The following is a 20,820-nucleotide window of genomic DNA, read 5'->3' on the forward strand; positions in this document are numbered from 1 at the left end:
GAAGCAGAAGGCTCCAGTCCCTACAAGCCTATAGCCTCATTACTTCAGGACATTGCAAATTCCCAAAGAGGGTATATTCAGGGCCTGGGTGTGCAGACCTATTCCTAGACAATTTGGACACAGGGAGTTAAGACTGGGTCATCATCAGCCACTTACCACCTTTGAGGGCTGGTTCTTACAGATTTTGCTTGCAGAAAGCCTGGATGGATAGATAAAAAGATTGGGTAGACAAATCTACACTTACTGCATTGGTGGGGCTGAAGAGGATGGTGAATGAAGAGGATCATTACAGAGCATGAAATCTTAGTTCTTATTGTCCCCTTGTTTTCTACTACAGCTACAAATGCCCTTATCTTTGGGGTCCAAGGTTGGTGTCATATGGATTTATATACCTGGCCTAAAGCCCATTCCTAAACACTTCCCTCAGGTCTCACACCCACCTTAGCAAGTTTGCAAAACAAAGAATCCAAAAGCCCATTTTCAGGCAAGTGTGAAGAGCAGTGAACAAAAGATTTCCACACGTGAAGGAAGAGCTAAGATGGATGTGTGTCCAATACTTGCAGTAGCAGAGGCAAGGTGAAGGATCCCCAAGAGATCTGAAAGGTAGGAGCGATTGTGTGAGCCTTCTTGTCCTAGATCTTGAGCTAAATACCTTGACTGGTTCCTACAGCTAGTCTGGATCATTTTCAAGGAAGAAGAATACCTTGAAAAGTAGAGTTTTAGCATTAGTAAGGACCAGAGGAGGAGAAATCTGGGAAGCGGGGCTTAAAACCAGGTCTGGAGGGCCTGTTGGGCCAGGACCTTTCCGAAGGAAGGGAGAAGAGTGTCTCTGACTTGTGAGGAGACCGGGAGAAGGCCTTCTGATGGCTCTATTGTTCACGGCGCTGCCCGACAAATACCACACTCCTCCCCGCCTCCTCCGCAAGGGCCAAGCAGGAAAGTGGGTCGGGTGAGCTGAGCTCTAGGAAGCTGGCACCAGCGTTCCTTACCCCTGTCTGCTACCCTTGGGGTAGCAAGGACGCCATCCCCTCCTCCGGCAGAGAACACACAAAGGAAGCCCTGCCCCGCCCTCGGACCTGGGGACACTCAGGGGAGGGGTCTGGCGTGCACCCCGAGTCTGAGCGCCTCTGTCTCCAGTGGGGGACAATAGTCGCCGCCCCCGGGGCGGCCAGGCGGGCGCGCCGCACAAAGGCCGGCTCGGGTCCGCGCCGCCACGTGACGCGCGCGCTGGCCGGAGGCTCTGGGCGCCCGCGGGAGCGGCCAGGCTGCGGGCGGAGGTGGGTGCATGTTCCTGACTCCACCTGGGACACTTTCGGAAAGACAAACGGTGAGTTAATCACCCTACCGGCTGGCGGCCGCGTCCCCTCTCGCCCGCGAGGAGGCCTGGGGAGGGGACGAGGGTGGGGGGTTTCTCTGTGTGTGTCTAGGGTGGGGGGCGGGAGAGGTTAGTCCTATTAAGAGTTCATCAATCACCCGGTATGCACTTTTCGCTCGACAGCAGTTCCTCCTACTTCGGAGCATGTCTGGGCCAGCTGGGATCCGACCAGAAACCGCAAGCCGAGGAGACGCAGGCGCGAGGGCTGAGCGCTAACGGAGGGCGCGACCCGCAGCCCTGCGCCCGCTGGAGAGCGGCGCAGCCGGGGCAGCACGAGGCCCGTCGCCAGCACTGCCGCCTGCCAGCCCCGCCCTCGGACTACCCAGGGCGCCAGGGCCTTCCCACCAGGCCTGCACCCACGCCCGCCCCTGACCCACAGTGACCCTGCAATCCCCAGTCCCCCCCCCCACATGACCCTGCTTGCCCAAGTGACACCCTGAAACGCTGCTTTACCCCGAGAAAGGGACGAATCCATCTCTGAAGGCAAGGCAAGAAAAATCCCAATGGGTCGGAAGATTTTTACAGACAGTTTTATTTGAGTCTCTGTTTACCTGCATGAGTATTTGTGTGGGAGAAAGCAGGGTAAGACGCTGTTGAGGGCTGGCCGGTTAGCTCGGTTGATTAGAGCATAGTGCTGATAACACCAAGGTCCAGGGTTCCATCCCTGCACTGGCCAGCTGCCAAAAACAAAACAAAAAAAGCCAAAACTACTGTTGAACTTGGAACTAAACTTGGTGCCATTTAAAATAACAATAAAAACAGAACACCAACCACAAAGATATACCTCTCTTCTCTTTTCTAGTGTGAGGGAAAGGCTTGAGTATTTTTACTTCAGCTCTTTTGGGTTCATTTTAGAAACACCATAAGGGAGAGACTGCAAGTTTCTGGGGGCAGTCATTAGCTTAGAACTGTTTACAGCAGGAGGGTTTGGGTGGGGTGAGTGGTGAAGCGTTTTTAAGTGGTATGTGCTGTTCTCTTTGTAAATCCTAAGGAAGTTCTGGCCTAGTTCCCCTTTTACCTTTTGGTAGGGTGACATCAGCTGACATGTTTCTGAAGTTAAAGTGTTGCCTCAGCCCTTAGGAAAGGGCACCTGAAGGATGCAAAGTCCCAGCTTTGTCTCCTCTCCCCTCAGCCACCTTCTCTTTCCTCATCTTCCTGGGTGGAAATAAACTTGCTTTGGAGAACTGTTCTATTATAATTTTGCTTCAGATAGATATTAGCTGAAGCATTAAGCCTCATACTGTCCTGAATTCACTGAGCAAATGAAAATACCAGACCTGTTGTCCTTGGTTCAGTCTGTTCCTCCCTCCTTGCCTTTCACCAATACCTGCTGAACAGCTCCCGTGTGCACTGTGCTGGGCTCTGGGATACAAAGATGAGTCACTAATGGCTTGTGCCCTTCAATCTAGTATGGGAGAGAAGTAATTAATCCTAAAACAATGTGACAGAAGTGTTGTCAAACTGTTCCTGGAAAAAAGAGAAGGAGCCACGAACAGTACTAATGTCAAGAAAGGATTCTCAGAGAAGGTGAACTTGGATTCCTGAAGTATGAGTTTTTCAGGCCAAGGAGGGAAAGACCAAGCAGACAGAGAAAGCACATCACACAAAAGCAAGGAGGGAAGGAAGAGCAAGGTCTGGACATCTGGACTTGGACCAGGGACAGTAGGTTGGACTGGGACATCCTGGCTGGAAAGAGAGGTTATACGGGGTTCATGAAAGGGAGCCTGGACCTACTCTCTAGGCAGTGGGGAGCCACTGAAGGTTTTAAGCTGGAATGTGAGGTTATCTATTTCGAAAGCTAAGTTTGGGGGGTATTGTGTCTGATTGGAGAAAGGAGAAATAGGAAGGAGGACAGAAAAGAAGGCTGTTGCAATACTCTATCATAGAGAGGAACTAACATAATAAGGATGAAGAGAAAAGACATTTAGGAGGTAGAATTCACATAACTTGTGATCAACTGGATGAGTGAAAGAGGAGTTGTGTATATAAATCCCTAGGTTTCTATTTTGAGGGCCTGATTGGGTAGTTAGGCTATTCACCAAAATGAATAGAGAAGGGGGATGAGAAGACTTTGCAGAGGAATCTAATGAGTTCAGTTACAGGTCTATATTGTATTTTCTGCTTTACTAATGATACATTGTGTGACCCTAAGCAATCCACTTCATCTTTCTGGGCTTCAGTTTCATCAGTGAAAGAGTCAATAAAGATATCTACCTCATAGGTTTATCATTAGAGCTGTGTGTGTGTGTAGGTGTGCACGTGTGTACATGTGTGTTAGGTATTATTTTCACCAGATCCAAGTGAGTGTCCTATATAAAGCTAAAACCTAGGAAAAACATACCCCCACCCCCACCATGCTCATCAATACTTAGAACCTGGGTGGCCCTGAGAAATAAATCTCAGGGAAATTGAAAACAACACCTTACTGCTTTCCAGATACTGAAGCCAAGCTAATGCTTAGGAGTAGGTCAAATTGGATTGCTAATCACAGTCCCTCTGCTTCCAGAGTGGTACTCTCTGGAGGATTCATGCAGAAATGCGGTCTTGGTATCAGACCACTATAGAGGAAGTCCCCCTAGCAGATGTCAGAAAGCTTCTGTGCTTTCTTATATCGTGTGTCTTTCAGGGCATGCTTGAAACCATCTGCTCTCTTTTGAACCTCCTTAAGCCCTGCGTGGAACAGTGTAGTATAGCAAAGAGGGTTGGAAATCCAGCCTTGGCCATTTACGTAGGGTATGACTACAGCAAGTTGTTTATCTTTTCTGTGTCGGTATTATCATTTGTAAAGTAGAATTATAAAAGGATCAAATATGATAAGAAGAGTGACATGTTGGGAGATGCTATAAGTGTGAGTAAAAGGTATTATTTTTCACTCATCATCTTGGCAAAAATCAAAAAGTTTAATCTCACCAACTTGGCAAGAGTGAGAAGAAACTGGAACTCTCATGTTTCTGGTAGAAGTGTGAATTGACTCACTTCTATGGAGAAGAGTTTGGCAATATGACCTGAAACTACCAGTGCTCATACCTTTTGACTAAGTAATTTTACTTCTAGAAATTTTTCTAATAGGTAAAATCTTGAACATGTGTTTGTAATAGCAAGAGGTTGAAAACAAGCTAAATGCCCATCAATAGGGACTAGCTAAATAAACAGTTGCAGTAAAACAGTATGAAGTAAAAATAAATCAGGAAGTTCTGTGTGCATTTATATGGAATGATCTTCAAGATACAACAGGGGGGAAAGCATGGTGCAACAGAGTTTGTCTAGTATGCTACCATTTGTGTAAAAAACTGTGCAGATTATATACATTATATATATTTATTTGTATTGTTCAGGTATAAAGTATCTCTGAAAAGATGTACAAGAAACTGATAAAACTGGTTGCCCATATAAAGGGGAAGTAGGTGCCTGGGGACAAGTGTGGGAGAAAGACTACTGCATACCTCTTTGTACCCTTTGAATCTTGAAATGCAAATTTAAATTTATTGCCTATTTTTAAAATAAAGGAACAAAAAATAAATGGTCAGTGCAAGTGTAACTGACCTGGGTGTGCCTTTGTATGTTCATAAATGTCCTTATTTGTATGTGCTCTAACCAGCAAATTTAATCCAAGGTCACCTCTTGTTTTGTCCCCCTCGGGCCCTGATGCTGATCAACCTTAACAAGAAGTGAGGGGATCCTTTACCCTTGTTTCTTGGAGGAGGGCTGAGGACCCAGGTCCATCTCATCCTTTCTTGTAAGAGTTGCTCAAGGTGGGGCTACACAAGTCTTGGACACAGGTTTAGCAAACATCCCAGAAGGAAGGCAGCAGTCAGGAAAGCCTTTCAGTCAGCCCCACTGATTGTGTGGTCTCCCAGAAATGAGGGTGCCTCCTTGAACCCTGCTCTGCTTGCTCAGGATTGAGCCTGCCACAGTGCAGAGGAGTGGATGCCTTACTTTTCTTTCTTTGCAGACTGTGGAGAGGCAATGGACTGTGGAGAGTCAGGAGACCTGAGTTGGTTCCCTCATTTTTTGCAGGATGGCCTTGCCTTTTAACCTCTGAGTAAAGTGGTTTCCTCTCTAAAATTAGGGGTTTGCTGTAACTTATCTCTAAAATGCCTTCTAGCTTTCACATCTTAGGCTGTGAAAGGTCAGCCTTAGCCAGAGGAAGAATTATAGCTTAGGCCAAGGGACATTTCATCCCATCTGGATCCCTGGGGCTTAAATGCACATTCCAGACAATTTGGGAGAGATGGAAGGAAAAGAGAGTTGAATCCTCTCTCTTGAGACCCCCATTCCCATTCCTTCCCTTCTCCCTTTGTCTCAGAACCACTCTAAGTTTTCTCCGAAGAGACAGGAAGAGACAAATCTTTTTCACTTCTCACCCCACTGGCATCATCAAAGTCAAACTAGGAAAGTGGCAGGGAGCAGCAGTGAGCCCAGTCTCTGCAAAGCACTAATTGGTCAGTGAAACTTAGGAAACTCCCACTGACCACTTCTTAAGGACATTTCCTGGAACTTCAGTGCAACTGGACTTAAGTTTGACCTTGACATTGACCTCTCCATCCTGCCACCCAACAGACTTCTGGACACTTTTCAGTTATACTCATGTGCCAGCTAGCCATGGTTTCTAATCATTCGTGGTCCCTCTGACAGAAACATCTCCTTTCTCCCCCACACTGCAGAAATTTTCAAAGCATGGTTCTGAAGAACCTTGCTTTAGGATCACCCAAGAGGCTTACTAAAAATAAAAATTCTTGAGACAGACCTATTGGATTAAAATCTCTTGGGGTGGGCCAAGGAACCTGGACTTTTCTTTTTTTATTTTATTTCTTATTTTTATTTTTATTTTTTTCTAAAAGATGACCGGTAAGGGGATCTTAACCATTGGCTTGGTGTTGTCAGCACCACGCTCAGCCAGTGAGCCAACCAGCCATCCCTACATAGAATCCGAACCCAAGGCCTTGGTGTTATCAGCACCACACTCTCCCGAGTGAACCACGGGCCGGCCCGGAACCTGGACTTTTAAACAAGCTTCTATGGTGATTCCTAACCTCATGAAGTGGTTTTACATGCCAATAATCTAAGGATTCCTTTAGACAATATTGGTCATAGTAAAGACACACCATTCTGTCCATTCTTTCTTTCTGTCCAACAAACATTTATTGAATGCCTACCATGTACCAAGCACTGGCTTGACCTGTGAGACTTGCATCCCTAAAGCTCCCAGGGAAAGGCACAGCACTATAAACTGCTTTCCTTAGAGAGGGCCATATTATCAGACTTCCAACAGGTTTAGAATTCCTGTCCTTGGGACCCCTTTCATCCCCACCTCCATCCTGGGATGACTGAAGGATGCTACTGAGAACTGCATCATAATCTGCACTTTCCCTTAATCTGGTTTAAGAGAAAAGACCCCCCCCCCCGCACCCCCAACAGGCAGGAGACTTTCTATGCTTCAGGGTTATGGAGCCAAGAGTATGAACGTACTCAAGTGTCTCCAAGGGGCGACACAGTCAGATTTGTGAAGGGGGGTTGCCAGGGGCTGCTTAGGAACAACTTTAAACACACAGAAGAGTAGACCCTCCATTACTTCTGTCTGCAGAAAAGAAGCTTGTTATTAGAATGGGAGGGAAAGGTAGTTGTCAGGGCTAGGGTGTGGGTCAGGGGTGGCTACTGTGGTGAGCAGGATGGGAGAGATTTCAAAGCATTCCTACATCAAACACAACCTGGCAAATCAGGCCCCTCTGCTGTTACCTCCCATGGAGAACTCACAGCACCAGAACCCAGCAGGGCAAGTGACCCTTGGGAATTCATGGCTTGAACAAGTAATAAAAATTAGTAAGACATTTCTTCCATATCCTGTGAACATCTAAGAAACAAACTAAAATTATTCAAAATATCCTATATTCACATCTTTCTACACACATTTTCCCCAGAATATCTTCTAATCTCTCCCTAGAGAATTACGTATTAAGAATCTTCTGGAGTAGATTTATAGTATAGCTAAGACCTGTCACGAATTAATCTTTTGTTTCTTTGGTTTGAGATGGTTTTTTCCCCAACCTAAGCTTCCCCTAAGAAAATGTCCTTACACAGTAGGTGGTTGGCAAATGTCTGTGACTCTGAGATAACCAGAGTCTTGACTTTCAACATGAGTAAATCAAAAATTAGCCCAGGAGTAAAGATGGCAACTCTGAGTCCCAAAGTGTGGGATATGCTAAGGACTTGGAGATTAAAAGAAGTGGACAGAGCATGAATAGAATGTAGCTCTCTGTATGCAATTATCAGGGAACTGCTATTGGATCTGAACAAATATTGGACCCCCCAACCCCTCAAACAGTTGTAAAAACAAAACAAAAATATTTTTAAAAAAACTCATTCTCTTCTGGTACATTTCCTTCTCTCAGCAAAGGTTAAATCTCCAAAATTTTGCTTCAGGGAAAGAGTGTGGATAGCTCATGGGTGCATCAAAGTCAAGGTTTAATTGTGTCAGGAAGGACCCAACCTTTGCCCCAAATGGTTGGCAGCAACAACCTAGCCTTTGTTGCCATGAAAACTGCTAAAGCACCTAGGTTGCCTGTTTTTCCTGAAACCTTAGAGAAAGGGCCTTAATTTGATAGGTTTTGGTCAGACTTACTAGACATCAACCTGGGTTTTCTGTCTTAAATCCTGGTTTGCAGCTAGCTGGGATGTCTTTCTCAAAATGGTTTACAAGGCCAACCTTCCTTTGGCCCTAGGAGTTGTGATAGGACAAGTACCATTTGAGAGAGGATTGTAAGAGCTGGGACAACTTGCAGGTAAAAACTGGTTATTAAAGTCTAGTCAGGGGTGGAGAGGGGAGTATTGTGAACTCAGCAGCTTCTTATTTGCTGATACTGTTGTACTGAAGTCACAGAAGGAGGGCAGTAAACAAACGTGTCACATTTTAAGGTTGAACTAGCTCTGAAGAGCTCTAACATTTCCTAACCAGGTTGAACCTTTGTTTTCTCTTCTTAAAAACTATCTAGGACCTTTGTCATATGATTGGCTACAGGACAAAACTGAAGTAGCAAAATCAAGGGTGAAGGGCCTTTCAGCACCATATTCCATTTCCCAATCAAATCCAAGAATTCCAGCAGTACAAGAATCCCAGACCCCCTTAGCTGGGTGCTCATTCCTAGGGGTACACATTCTACTGCCCCTCACCCCCACTCCATCTTGGCTCAACTTCAGTCTCACCAGCAGTCTACGGTTTCGGTGTGACTTTGTTTATTCACAAGTCCACAACCCTGTAAGGAACTGGCTCCCGGACTGTGATGGATCCAGACTTCCTCAGAGTGGAATTTTAGGCAAGGACTCAATCGCTCTTTCATGACAAGTGGATCAGTAAAACAATAATAAAACCTCGGTCACCATAACTCAGAGGCTGTAATAGATCAAGTTTTCAAGGGCACTTGAATAAACTAAAAGTAGACTCTCTAGAGTCTTCATTCACACAGGTTTTTAGGAAAAAGAAACGACCCTCCTTCATTACTACTGTGTGTAAATAACCTAATTATTTACTTATTTCATTTGTTACTTTCCTACAGCCCCAAAGAGGGAAACATTAAAAGAAATGCTTAAGGAAGTTGGAAAGTTTGTCAATGTAAAGCTTGTCTTTGTAACTCATACTCTTCATTTCCTGTGCCAATTGCACTTTTATTTCCCGTCTCTCTACACTCAGTAAACAAAACCGTATTATCAAGGGAAAGATGTGAGCCCATTAACATTGTGAGCCCTCAGATTTCACTCACAAGAGACGAAGCAGCACTTATCTGATGGAAAAGAAGCTTTAATTGCTTCGAGGTACAAGCCCGTCCAAGCCTCTGAGATCTGACTTGTCCCTGGGAAGCCTTTGCGCCCTCGAGCCAAGAGCCAAGCGCCTCGTCGAAAACGTGCGCAGCGCGGGTGCATGTGCCAGCCTCCCAAACAGGAGCACAACCAACGTTCCTCCACAAGAGTGGATTCTTTACTCTGACACCCTAGCCAGAGGGGGAAATCTGCTCAACTTCCCCACAAGGCAGAGACTTTAATTTCTGGGCAAATTAAAACACGGCACAAACACTTGCCCTCATCATACCGCAACAAATTGGAAAGGGTAGAAGAAACTAAAGGGAATGCTGCGAAGTAACATGAAAAGAAAACCTAGTGAAAAAGTGAAAATTCGTCCCGTCTTAGGTACACAGGCTTTACAGCGTAAAATGTAGTGCCGTTAAGTGCTAGGGAAGGGGGAAAGAGAGAAAACCAAACGTCTCCGGGTTTAGAAAAGGGATAACACCAGTGTCAAGAAAACCGAAAGCAGGTCTCAGAAAAAGGGAAGAGGAGTTAACTTTGCCTTCCCTGGAAAAGGGCTGGGAACAGTCCCCACAGGTCGAGTTCCGTGCTCCCATTTAACCCCTTCCGCCCTGCGGCGCCTACAATCCGCACCCGAAGGACTAGCCACCCGCGATCCAGAAGACACCCTCACCCGAGCGGCCAGTCCTGCCTTTCTCCCCCACCCACCTTGCCCAGTACCTGCCCGGGGTGCAGGCGTCCTGCGCTCTGGCCGCGCCCCTTCCCAGGCAGCCCCAGGGCCGTGCCGGCTGTTCCCGGGGTCGGGGGAAGCTGGGCGGCGGCCCCTGGCTGGTCTGACTAAGTTGGCGGCGGGGCAGGCGCGAGGAGCCGCGCGCCAGTCGGGACCCGGGCGTGGGGGGAAGGCGCCCATTGGGCGGTCTGCGCCACGTGGCCGCCCCCGCCGGTATATTAGGCCACTATTTACCTCCGTCCGGCTCGCTCGCCATGGCTCGGCGAGGGCAGCTCGGGTAGAGGCAAGGCGAGCGGCGCAGACGGCGGCGGTCCTACCCAGCCCCTGCCTGGTCCCGCACCCCGGCCCCGGCCTGCGCCCTCAGGAGCGTGCTCCGGAACCATGAGCTCCTACCTGGAGTACGTGTCCGGCGGCGGCGGCGGCGGAGGGGCCGGTGGCGACGTGGTCAGCTTCGCATCCAAGTTCTGTCGTGCGGACGCCCGACCTGTGGCCCTGCAGCCCGCCTTCCCTGTGGGTCGTGGCGACGGCGCCTTCCTCAGCTGCTTGCCCCTGGCCGCCGTCCGACCCGCGCCTTCGCCGCCGGCCACCCCCGCGCAGCCGCCGGCCGCGCCCCGGTACGCGCCGTGCACTCTGGAGGGGGCCTGCGAGTCGGGCGCCGCACCTGCGGTAGCGGCGGCGGCGGCGGCGGGGGGCGCGGACTACAGCTTCCTGGGGCCCGGGCCCGCGTACGACTTTCCGGGCGCTCTCGCGCGGCCGGCCGACGACAGTGGGGCGCACGTCCACTATGCCACCTCGGCCGTCTTCTCGGGCGGCGGCTCCTTCCTCCTCAGAGGCCAGGTGGATTACGCGGCCTTCGGCGAGCCCGGCCCCTTCCCGGCGTGTCTCAAAGAGCCAGCCGACAGCCACCCTGGGGCCTTCCAGACCGCGTCGCCGGCCCCGGGCGCCTACCCCGAATCCACGTCTCCCGCCTCCGGCCTCCCTGCCGCCTTCAGCACGTTCGAGTGGATGAAAGTGAAGAGGAACGCCCCTAAGAAAAGTAAGTACTTGGGCCGTGGATGGAGGCACCTGGGGATGGGGACGGGGCCTCCTCCGCGGATTCACGCTGGGAGCGCGTGTAGCTGTCCCTTTAGACAGCGGTTTAGGTTTTACGGAGGAGACGTCTGGTGGCGTTATTACAGCAGGCGAATTCCACTGAGCGTGCTCCGAGTTCAGGCTCTGAAAATGTGCCAGGCACTGAGAAAACTGCAGGGAGGAGCTCTCTGTGGAGCATTTCTCCTGTCCCTACTGTGTTCCTAGAGCAGGGAGGCCTCGCTGTAACTTCGAGTCCAACTCTAGCGCCACGACTCGCCCGCGTCTGCCTCTGCGTCCTCTCGCCCAGCTGATGCTCTCTGTCGTTATGTTGCAGGCAAGCTCGCTGAGTATGGAGCCGCTAGCCCCTCCAATGCCATTCGCACGAATTTCAGCACCAAGCAACTGACAGAACTGGAGAAAGAGTTCCATTTCAATAAGTACTTAACTCGAGCCCGGCGCATCGAGATAGCCAACTGCTTGCAGCTGAATGACACCCAAGTCAAAATCTGGTTCCAGAACCGCAGAATGAAACAGAAGAAAAGGGAACGAGAAGGGCTTCTGGCCACAGCCACCCCTGTGGCCCCCCTCCAACTTCCTCTCTCAGGAACAAGCCCCACCAAATCTGGCAAGAACATGGGATGCCCTTCTCAGGCCCAGGACCCTTCATGAAGTTCAGTCTTGAGGCTGAGGAACCTTGGCCTGCAGAAGACATAGGCCACCCCCACGCCTATCTAGATTTAGGAGCTTAGCCTGGGATGGAGGCCGGCATGGGCAGAAATTAATACGAATTTCACTTGGGAAAGGAAGTATCTTAGTTGGCTTCTGAGTTCCAGGCTGTGTGTGTACAGATTTTTGATTCGATGTCTCACTTGTTTACATATTATCTGTATCTTATCAGGGAAAGGAAAGGTCCCCAGCTGCCAGCCCAGCTCTGCTGCTATGTTGCCTAACAGTCATATGCAATTCTTGGGTGCAGAGTGTAAACCATTAGTTGCTGAGTTCTGCCAACCCTCTGATGTGCTGAGAAGCACACCTGCCCAAAGTTTTTTTATGGTTTTAATTTAAAGAACAAGGCTACAATGTATTCAACTTCTTAAGATGACCAAGGCTAATAAGGGTCTTACTTGATGTGGCTAAACTGCTTCAATGATGATCTTCACATTTGCACTCCAGTTTTGCTTTTGTCTTTTCTTTAAAAAACAGTTTCTACCTCTCCACGTGCCTGAGTGAAGATACAATCACTGTTTAGTTTGTAGCTGAACAAATCCACAGGGTGGGTAAAGTTTAGAACTGCAACTACACCTTGACCTCAGTTATTCAAACTTGAATGTAGATATATACAGTATGTTTATTTTTTAAGAGTTTTGCTTGCAATGAACTTATATATGACATTTAATGTCATAGCATGTAAAGGGTTTGAACTTTTTTGTAATAAAAATTACAGAATCTGCTACTCTCTGCTTTTCCTTACACTCTTTCATCTTGATTCTTTCTTTAAAGTTCATTCAGTTTCCTCTATTTGGAATTTCTTGATTCTGCTACGGGGATTTATGTTGATAACTTTTAAAAAATAACACTTCTTACAGGTTGCGTACCCACACGGCAAGTTAGGGACAATTATCTGAACTTAAGGGAGAAAACTACTCTGCCAAATATCCAAGTTGCTAAGGAAATACTTTTCTTACCTTAAGTGTCCTAGTTTTATCGCCAGTATGTAGACTGCACATTAATTCAGGGGTTAGGTGCTCACTGTGGGAATGTTGTAAAGCCAAGGAGGAAACACTTCAGGGAGATCTCATTCTCCTGTCTCCTATTCTCACAAAAAGAAGAGGAAAGGTGACCTGAAGACTGTTTCTTGCTTAGTGTTCTTTGAGAAGGGCAGTTACACATCAAAAAGTTCTCAGTGCCTGAATTCCCATCTCCAAAGTCAAGAATTACTAAGGAGGCTGGGAGAAAGCCAGTGGGCAGAGCTTTCCAAGGCTCCTAACCCAGGCTGAGCATCTGTCTGACAGAGAACACAGAGGGTGTCTTTCTGTTTTCAAAAATGAAGTATTTTCAAATGAATTCTTTGGAAGAGGTATAAGCACAAAATTTGAAAGTTGGCAAGGGCCAACTGCCACCCGCAGAAACCCTCTATCTTATTTCCACCCAGCCCCCTAATTCTCATCCCTGGAGTCACCCAGAGTTGACCAGGCTTTTGTATTTAAAAAATGCAATATAAGTACACAAAATCAAGTAGATACTTGAGACAATTGTTGAGAAAGGTCATTTTTCTTACTTTATGGCTATATCTTAAAATTCTCTGTATAGTTCCACAGCAAGAAATAATCCAGATAAGAAATCCGGCTTTCCTATTAGTTAGATTCCTAGATTCCAGTGTAATGCTTCAAATCTGATATTTCAGAAGTCTAAACAATTATGGAGGATTACCTTTCCTATAAAACAATGTGATTACTTGTTTTAGAAGATTGAAATTATGCTTAAATTCTTGTCCTATTCACCCCTGGTTTAATGGTGTTGAAGAAATAAAATTATCAGCTCTAACAAACTTAGCTTACTAGAGGGAAAAGATATCACTTAAAAAGCAGGTCTGTCAATATTATTCTTATGTTTCACCATCTGCCCTTCAAGAACTTGATGCTAATTGGATCTGGTTGGAAACAACAGCCCCCCCCCCCCCTTTGAGCTCTGCAGCTATTTGAAAGGACTTGTTAAAGGACCTGTGATCTGCTCCTTTGCAGCCACCTCTGGGCTTCCCCTGCAGTGATCTTTGACATGACAATGTTTCCTTTTTGATAAGCATTCAAATGTACACCTAAACAACAATAACAAAAAAATACCAACACAGTTGGTCATTTCCTTAATCTTCCACCCTTTTCTCTGAGAAAATAAAGCTTTTCCTTTTGAAGCTAGTACTAACACTTAACAGCTCTGATGGATGTCTTCCTTGATGAAGGTAGCTATTTTGACATATGTATAATGCTGTTCTATGAATCAGGCCAATATTAGCTATTTTTTGACCAACCCCAGGGATCCTTAAAAGCTTTCTTAATGCAGATCACTACACAGCTATATTCAATAATATATTCCTAATATCTTCCTAATATATTCCTATATTAGAAAGAGTGCTGGCTGGAAATTGGGGTGAACTAGGTGACCTCTGGAGGTCCCTTCCAGCAATGAAAATGCTACAGAAACAACTCAATGACTTCTGCATATTTTATTTTAGGCCTATCACTAGAAGAGTGTTTGGTTCTAAGACATCAGATGTAGTCTATAGGGTTACAATGATAATTTACAGGAAAAGTGGATTTTTAGCATTATCAAATACATCTTGTCAGTGGAGGTGCCTAGCCCAGGAGGAACAGTAATGGAACATCCCCTTCCCATTATTCAGAGCCTTTTGTAATTTTGAGTCAGATCTCCATGAAGTATGAGGTTACTACACAAATTCTGAAACTGCTAAAACAATCCCATTTCTATTTTACAAGATTTCAAACTAAATATGCTAATTCACTCTCCAGCGATCTGTTACAAGAATGAATACACAATGGACAGTTTTGGCAGTTGTATGTAATTAACTATTCAATGTTCCTTTGTCTTCACATAATGACTATGTGTCTACTTTTCTGGATTCAGGATAATTGGGAGTGAGAAAGAAGAAAGAATTTAGTAACATATAAATTTTCCATAATTCGAGTACTAGCAAATGAAGGCCTTTCTGATACAAAAACCTAAAGTAATGTCACCTAGATTTTTGAGAGATTAATTTCACATAATTTATTCTGCCTCAATCTCAAATATGGTTAGGCCCAACACTGGAAGAGATTATGTCTGATTATCATGTCATCAGAAAAAAGAAGCAGGCTCAGGAGAGTTGCATTCTCTCTGAAGTTTTTAATTGTTTCTTATAGCTAAATAAATGCTCTATATTTACCGAATATTGAATTTGAAAACCTCAGAGTCTAATCAGGTTCAGAGAGATGTTTAGTCTGACCACAGATCTCTCAACAAGAAAAATGCCCATTGTTAAAACTGTATTTGTGGTTTTAAAGTGAAACCATAGTGGACATATCTCACAGATAACGATAAATCTCCACCTAAATAGAAATCAAGATTTTCATGGTTTTTACCTCTATATTATGTTTCTGAGATACAAATATGTAAAATAGTTATATTTCAACATCTCATTTATAATTGTTTCTTAAGTCATACCTGTTATTTGGAAATATAATTTCAATAGAAACTGCTTAACTAGGTTTAATAATGAACCAAGAGGAAAAAAAATCCTAAATATTGAAATAAAAGGAAGTTCTGTACTTAGCTTGAAAGGTTTCAACATTATCTCTGGTACTTGTAATAATCTTATTGATATAATTTGGAAAGGAGGGCCAATGAGTGGTCATTTAGACTACTAACAGCTTATAGGGCAGGTCGCTGACAATTTTGAGGCATTTTTAGAGGGCAGTAGACTATTTCGAATATCCCATTCTTAGGGGTTTTACAAGTCTAAGCTTACACAATTTGGGGACCTCTACAAAATCATTAGCACAAAATTGCTAAGCCATCTCCCAGGACCAGGAGAACCCACATTAATGAGGCTTTAGTTCTGCTGGGTTCATGGTAAATTTATCTCTGCTCCTTCCTTGAAACCATTGCTTTACCCCCATTGCCCAATCACTGCCTATAAGATGATAGTAATGATTACTCTTCTCCAACATCCTGGAGTGTGAGTCACTATTTGCTTCTCTTCAACTGCATCAAATGGCAGATAATGGGGACAAGGGCAGGATGGCACCCTGTTCCACTCACCGAACATCTCATTCCCACTCAGCTCTTCTGAGCTACTGGCTGGCTGACTTCAGCCAGTGGGCTTACTTCGCTGTCTTAGAATGGGAGCTTTATCTCATCCTGGAGTTCCTCTTCTGTTGCGCTTCCTTCTCAAAGATACAGAGAGGAAGATATAGCTGTAGACAATACAGCTACACTGTTAGCTTCTAAGCATTTCCCAGAAGGATGAAATCAGTAAGGCTGAGGTAAAGGATCTTGAAACAATATCATACTTAATGGAAGAGACTTGGATTGGAAGAGAGCTGGATTTTAGCACAGTTGTGTTTTCTGATTAAAAGGAAAAATAATTGCCCTGGTCTCAGTTTCTCCTGTGAAATAAAGGATGATCTGGATGATCATTAGTGTCCTTATTATCTTAGTATCCTTCCATAATCCTTTACTCTGTTGGTTCTTACTGAAAAGATTATTTAACAAAACCATAGCCCTGTAAGATTAGTGTCAACAAGAGGCTGTTATTTGAGTAATATCTGAGTTCTTAAACATTAATCTACCTGGCTTTAGAACCTGTGTGTGCATGTGGGTATGTGAACTAGGTAATGTTTCTTGTTGGTCTTGACTTGATAAACAAAAAGCTAACAATGGTGATAGCCTCCCCACATTTACCACTTTGAACAGATAAACTAGGGTCTGATAGGAGACTTTTCAAATGGGTGTCAGCATTTCACATTCAGATTCTTAGTCTTCTTTTCCTTAATTCCATACTTTAATTTGACATCTTTCGGAATAGAGAAATAATTTTGAATCCTTTCTCTTCTTTTAAGACATATGAGATTCCAAAATGAATACTCTGTTCTGTTGAAGAAAAGAAATATGAATAGTCAAATTTCTACTTTTATCCATTAGTCACCACATCCTATTTTCCCTTCAAAATATCTGGCGCCATTTTTCCTCCTCCATTGGCTCAGACTTTATGATCTCTCACTCAGCAATGCAATTGATGCCTCACTGTTCCCCGTGCCTCTAGTCTTCTTTCCAGTCAACCCATTTGAAAGCCCTGCCATCGTCATGTTGTGCTACTTTAAATGCTCTAGCTCCTTATTGCCAGTGGGAGAAACTCAAATTTCTTCAGCTTGGGACTTAAGGTCATCAGCATCTGTGTCCAACCATCCTTTGACTGTTAATCTTACGCCACTGCCTGACCCAAAAACTTCACCCCAGTCAGTGTGGTCTGTTTATTCTCTCCCAAAGGAAACGTGTGTTTTTCTGCCTCTGAAACTTTTCTCATGCCATTCCTCTCTCTCATAATTACTCCCACCTTTTCTCTGCCTATCTAAAGTCATCCTTTTTGGCACAGCTCAAGTCACACCACCTCTGTGAAATCTTTTTGCACCATTTAAAGTTAAAGTGAACTCCTCTGAGCTTCTATAGGCAGCATTTGTTGTTTGTATTACTTGCTCAGCCCTAACAATCTCCTACCATATTATGAGATCTCTCTCCTTCTTCCTTCCCTTCTCATTAGTTCTCTCTCCATGGGTATACATTTTATCCCTCATAATATAACTATTCTGTATAGGCTATTCTTGAAACCTATACACAATAATGGCCCATACTATTTGACAAATGTTGGATGTGGTTTTATTAAATCAAAGACAGTGCTATTCATCAAGTGCCTCTTCTACCGGGTAAAGAAAACTATAACAACCTATTTGCGAAGTATTCTTGATATTTTATTATTTACCACAGAATATAAGTGATTCTTGACCACACAATAAAATACAAATAGGAGGCTAGGAGGTTGAAGGAGAGAACTATAAACTTCCCTCTTTACGTTTAAGGCACATACTTTTGACTGAATATCTTGTAAACCACAAAGAGTGTGAATGTTATCTAAAACAATCCCTTTTATCCTTTTAGAATATAATTTATAGTGCACTTTGGCTGTTGTTTGAGACTTTTTAATACATTACATTTGTTACTTGCTACAGTCACTACAGTACCTAATGAGAACAGAACTGCTGGAGCAGGACTGTTGAGACCAAATGAGGTCTAGTATAGGATTTCTCAAGAGAGGTCTGGAGACAATTAAATGTAGTGGTTACAAGAGTAAACCTTGGAAGCAGACAGGGTTGGGCTCAAGTCCTGGGACAGATGACTCAATGTCATTCAGCTCTACATTTCTCCCTTAAAAATGGAAATAGTGACATCCCTACTTCATTGATTTGTGAAGATGAACAGAGATAATGCATACAAATTGCTTAGCACAATGTTTGATGCTTAATAAACATTTGCTAATTATTAAGACAGGATGGCTTATGAGCATTGTAACAGGCGGCTAGGATGAAAAGACAGGAGCTGAGGGAAAGAAATATTTATACGTGAGACAAAGTTCCCAGGTGCCATGCACAGACTATTAACAATTAGGATTGAAGAGATATTAAGAAGGATACAAGAACTGCAGGGAATGAGGCTGGAGAGAATAAGTAGAGGTCTAAGGTTATTGATAAATTTAGGAAAATATTGGTGGTACATGATAACGGAGAAAAGTCAAATGGAAATTAATGTATATTTGATGAGTGCAATGGCTGAGCACTCACTAAGCTAAGTCAGAGTCCAAGACCTTGGAAGATGCCTGGGGAAACAAAGGACAAAAGGAACATCAGATCATTAAATGTTGCTTCTAGCTTACTTGGATCATTCCGGGCAACACAGAAAACTTAAATCTATCACACTCTCTTCAATTTTTTTCTATCCAAAAGGACATGTGAATTCACATACATGGTATTTTGGGGGTCAGGTGTCACAAATTATAATGCAGTGATGATTTACATGAGTTTCCTACTTCGTGACAATTCCCCAGAGTTGAATTGATCATCTTTAAAAATAGAGAGACTCGGGTTGCTCTGTTCTGTGAACATCAAAGTTAAAACAGGAACAATCAACGACATTCTTGACTCTGTTTCTGTAGAAGGAAGAAATTCCTCCCTCTACCCTACTCTGGCAGTGGAGAATGATGAATTTCCTCAACTGTGCATAAAACTGTAACTATTTCCATTGCTGGTTTATAAAAGCCTGCCCTTAAACTGAAATAAATAAATGAATAAAAGCTTGCTGCAAAAAGAACACATCGAGGTCTACTTAATGGGTAATGGACAGTTTTATGTAAATAGCAAGTATTTTACCTTTCCTAATTGCCTATGACTTAATTGTCAAAATACTGTTAGTATTCAATTGCTTTTATGAGTGATTATTCTATCATATGTAAATGTTTACATCTCCTCTTACATTTGAAACCTAAGACACATTTCAAATATATAAAGTATGTTGGCTTTATATAGGAGTCAAGAAATGAAACTACTAGCTTATGGAAGACTTGTAGAAAAGATAGACTTAATGTAAATAAATAAAATTAGCTCCAAAGGATAAATTAAAACTATAATATTTGTCATCCAGACAAGGATAGTGTACTATTTGTCCCTATACATCTTAAATTGACTTTAAAAGCAATTTAAACTTCCTTGGGTTAACCTGCCAGAAAGCCCAATTTATCCTTCTGTTTTGACTGCAGATAAAAGCACACATGCAACCAGAGTAATCTATTTTTCTAGCAGCAGATGGTTCCTTAGCAAACTTTAAAAACAGCTGTGTTTGTATCTCTGAAGATGTTTCGGAATTTGTCACATGGAGAAGCTATCTGAGAATTGTCAAAGTCTGCTTTTATTGAAGATTTGTAAATTTTGGCTTGGCCCTTGATTTTGAAACATTTATAGTTTTATAAGAAAATGTTATAGGTTTCTTAATTTGTCCCATATAAACACAAACAATTGCAACTTACATATTTTATCACACCATTAAACTGAATAAACTTTGTTCTGAATGAATAAAATTAAAAAAGGTATTGCTTTATACCTGTCCCTAACTCAATAAGCATCACAATGACACAGGTAGATTAGCTCCAGGTCATATGTAAATAAAGATTAAAGGTTTCAGATTTTCCAGTTCTGCCCCCTTCCAATTTTAGTTATAAGACACAATTATCATTTGGAACTCAAGACAATTAGAGATATTTAGCTTAAAGCTTTCTTGATTAAGATTATGTAGAATTAGGGACAGTTTAACAAAATTCAAAACTACATTTGGGTTCCTAAAAAATTCAAACTTTTAAATATTTTCCGCCTTAATCTTAGAAAGCTCTTTTAGAGGCCGTTCTCTTAGTGAAGAAGTAACGGTTATCTGTTAGTTTCACCTGTTTTCTCTCCCTCTTGTTAAATTTATGTAAGTGTAAAGTTAACATTTTTATTTTTCAAAAAGCATGCATGGTATATACCCAGTTTTATAAAATTACTTCTGTGTACTAGCCTTTCTCTCTATGTGTTCATCTATCACTCCTCATATCTGAGTGTCTACATAGAGAGAGATGTCAAGAAAGATGTTAACCTAATGTTAATGATGGTTACTTTTATATAGTAGAGTTTTGATGATATTTTTTCTTTGTCCTGCTCTTTGGTATCGCTTAAAATTTTAAAATAATGAATCATTAAATGTAGAGATAGTAAAGTCATTACTTTTGAATATAAGAAAAAAGAGAAAAAGGCATTTGCTAGCCACAGTCTTTGCATTTATTTTTGCCTGTGGAAGGCCCCAGAGGAATTAGATAATGCATCTCATGTGCCAATTCTTGAATAATTAAATAAAAATGTCTGTAATATACATGGGTTTACACATGAGTCAAACAAATGATAGATAAGGTCTATCATTTATTTCTTCAACAGGGGATTCAGCATTTGGGTGTCACATATGTTCTCTTTTCATCCTACTGGTTGGAAACAAGTTCTGAATTGTGCTGATAAAAGCAGAATTTATGATTAGTAAAGGAATAAGAAAAGAATACCTTTAGCTTAAGTAAAATGGAGAAATCAAGAAACATAGAAAACTATATTTCTAATTATCATTTTTCCATACCTATAAAACAAAACTAAAGAAATGTTACTTTAAATGTTAAAAGCAAGTTTATAAAAACATAGGCCAATTTTTTATAAGAGTGCATATTCTTAAAAAGCTT

At 43.4% G+C, this 20,820-nt stretch overlaps 1 protein-coding gene across 1 annotated transcript; it reads left to right on the forward strand.

The window, feature by feature from the left end:
- Window positions 1-10,280: 10,280 nt before the first annotated feature.
- On the forward strand, window positions 10,281-11,639 carry HOXD1 (homeobox D1). The gene is made up of 2 exons (XM_063080084.1): window positions 10,281-10,935; window positions 11,305-11,639. The coding sequence occupies exons 1-2, from the start codon at window positions 10,281-10,283 to the stop codon at window positions 11,637-11,639; spliced, it is 990 nt and encodes a 329-aa protein (XP_062936154.1).
- The last annotated feature ends 9,181 nt before the right edge of the window (window positions 11,640-20,820 follow it).

This window comes from Cynocephalus volans, chromosome 1, assembly GCF_027409185.1.
Source record: "Cynocephalus volans isolate mCynVol1 chromosome 1, mCynVol1.pri, whole genome shotgun sequence".
NCBI lineage: Eukaryota > Metazoa > Chordata > Mammalia > Dermoptera > Cynocephalidae > Cynocephalus > Cynocephalus volans.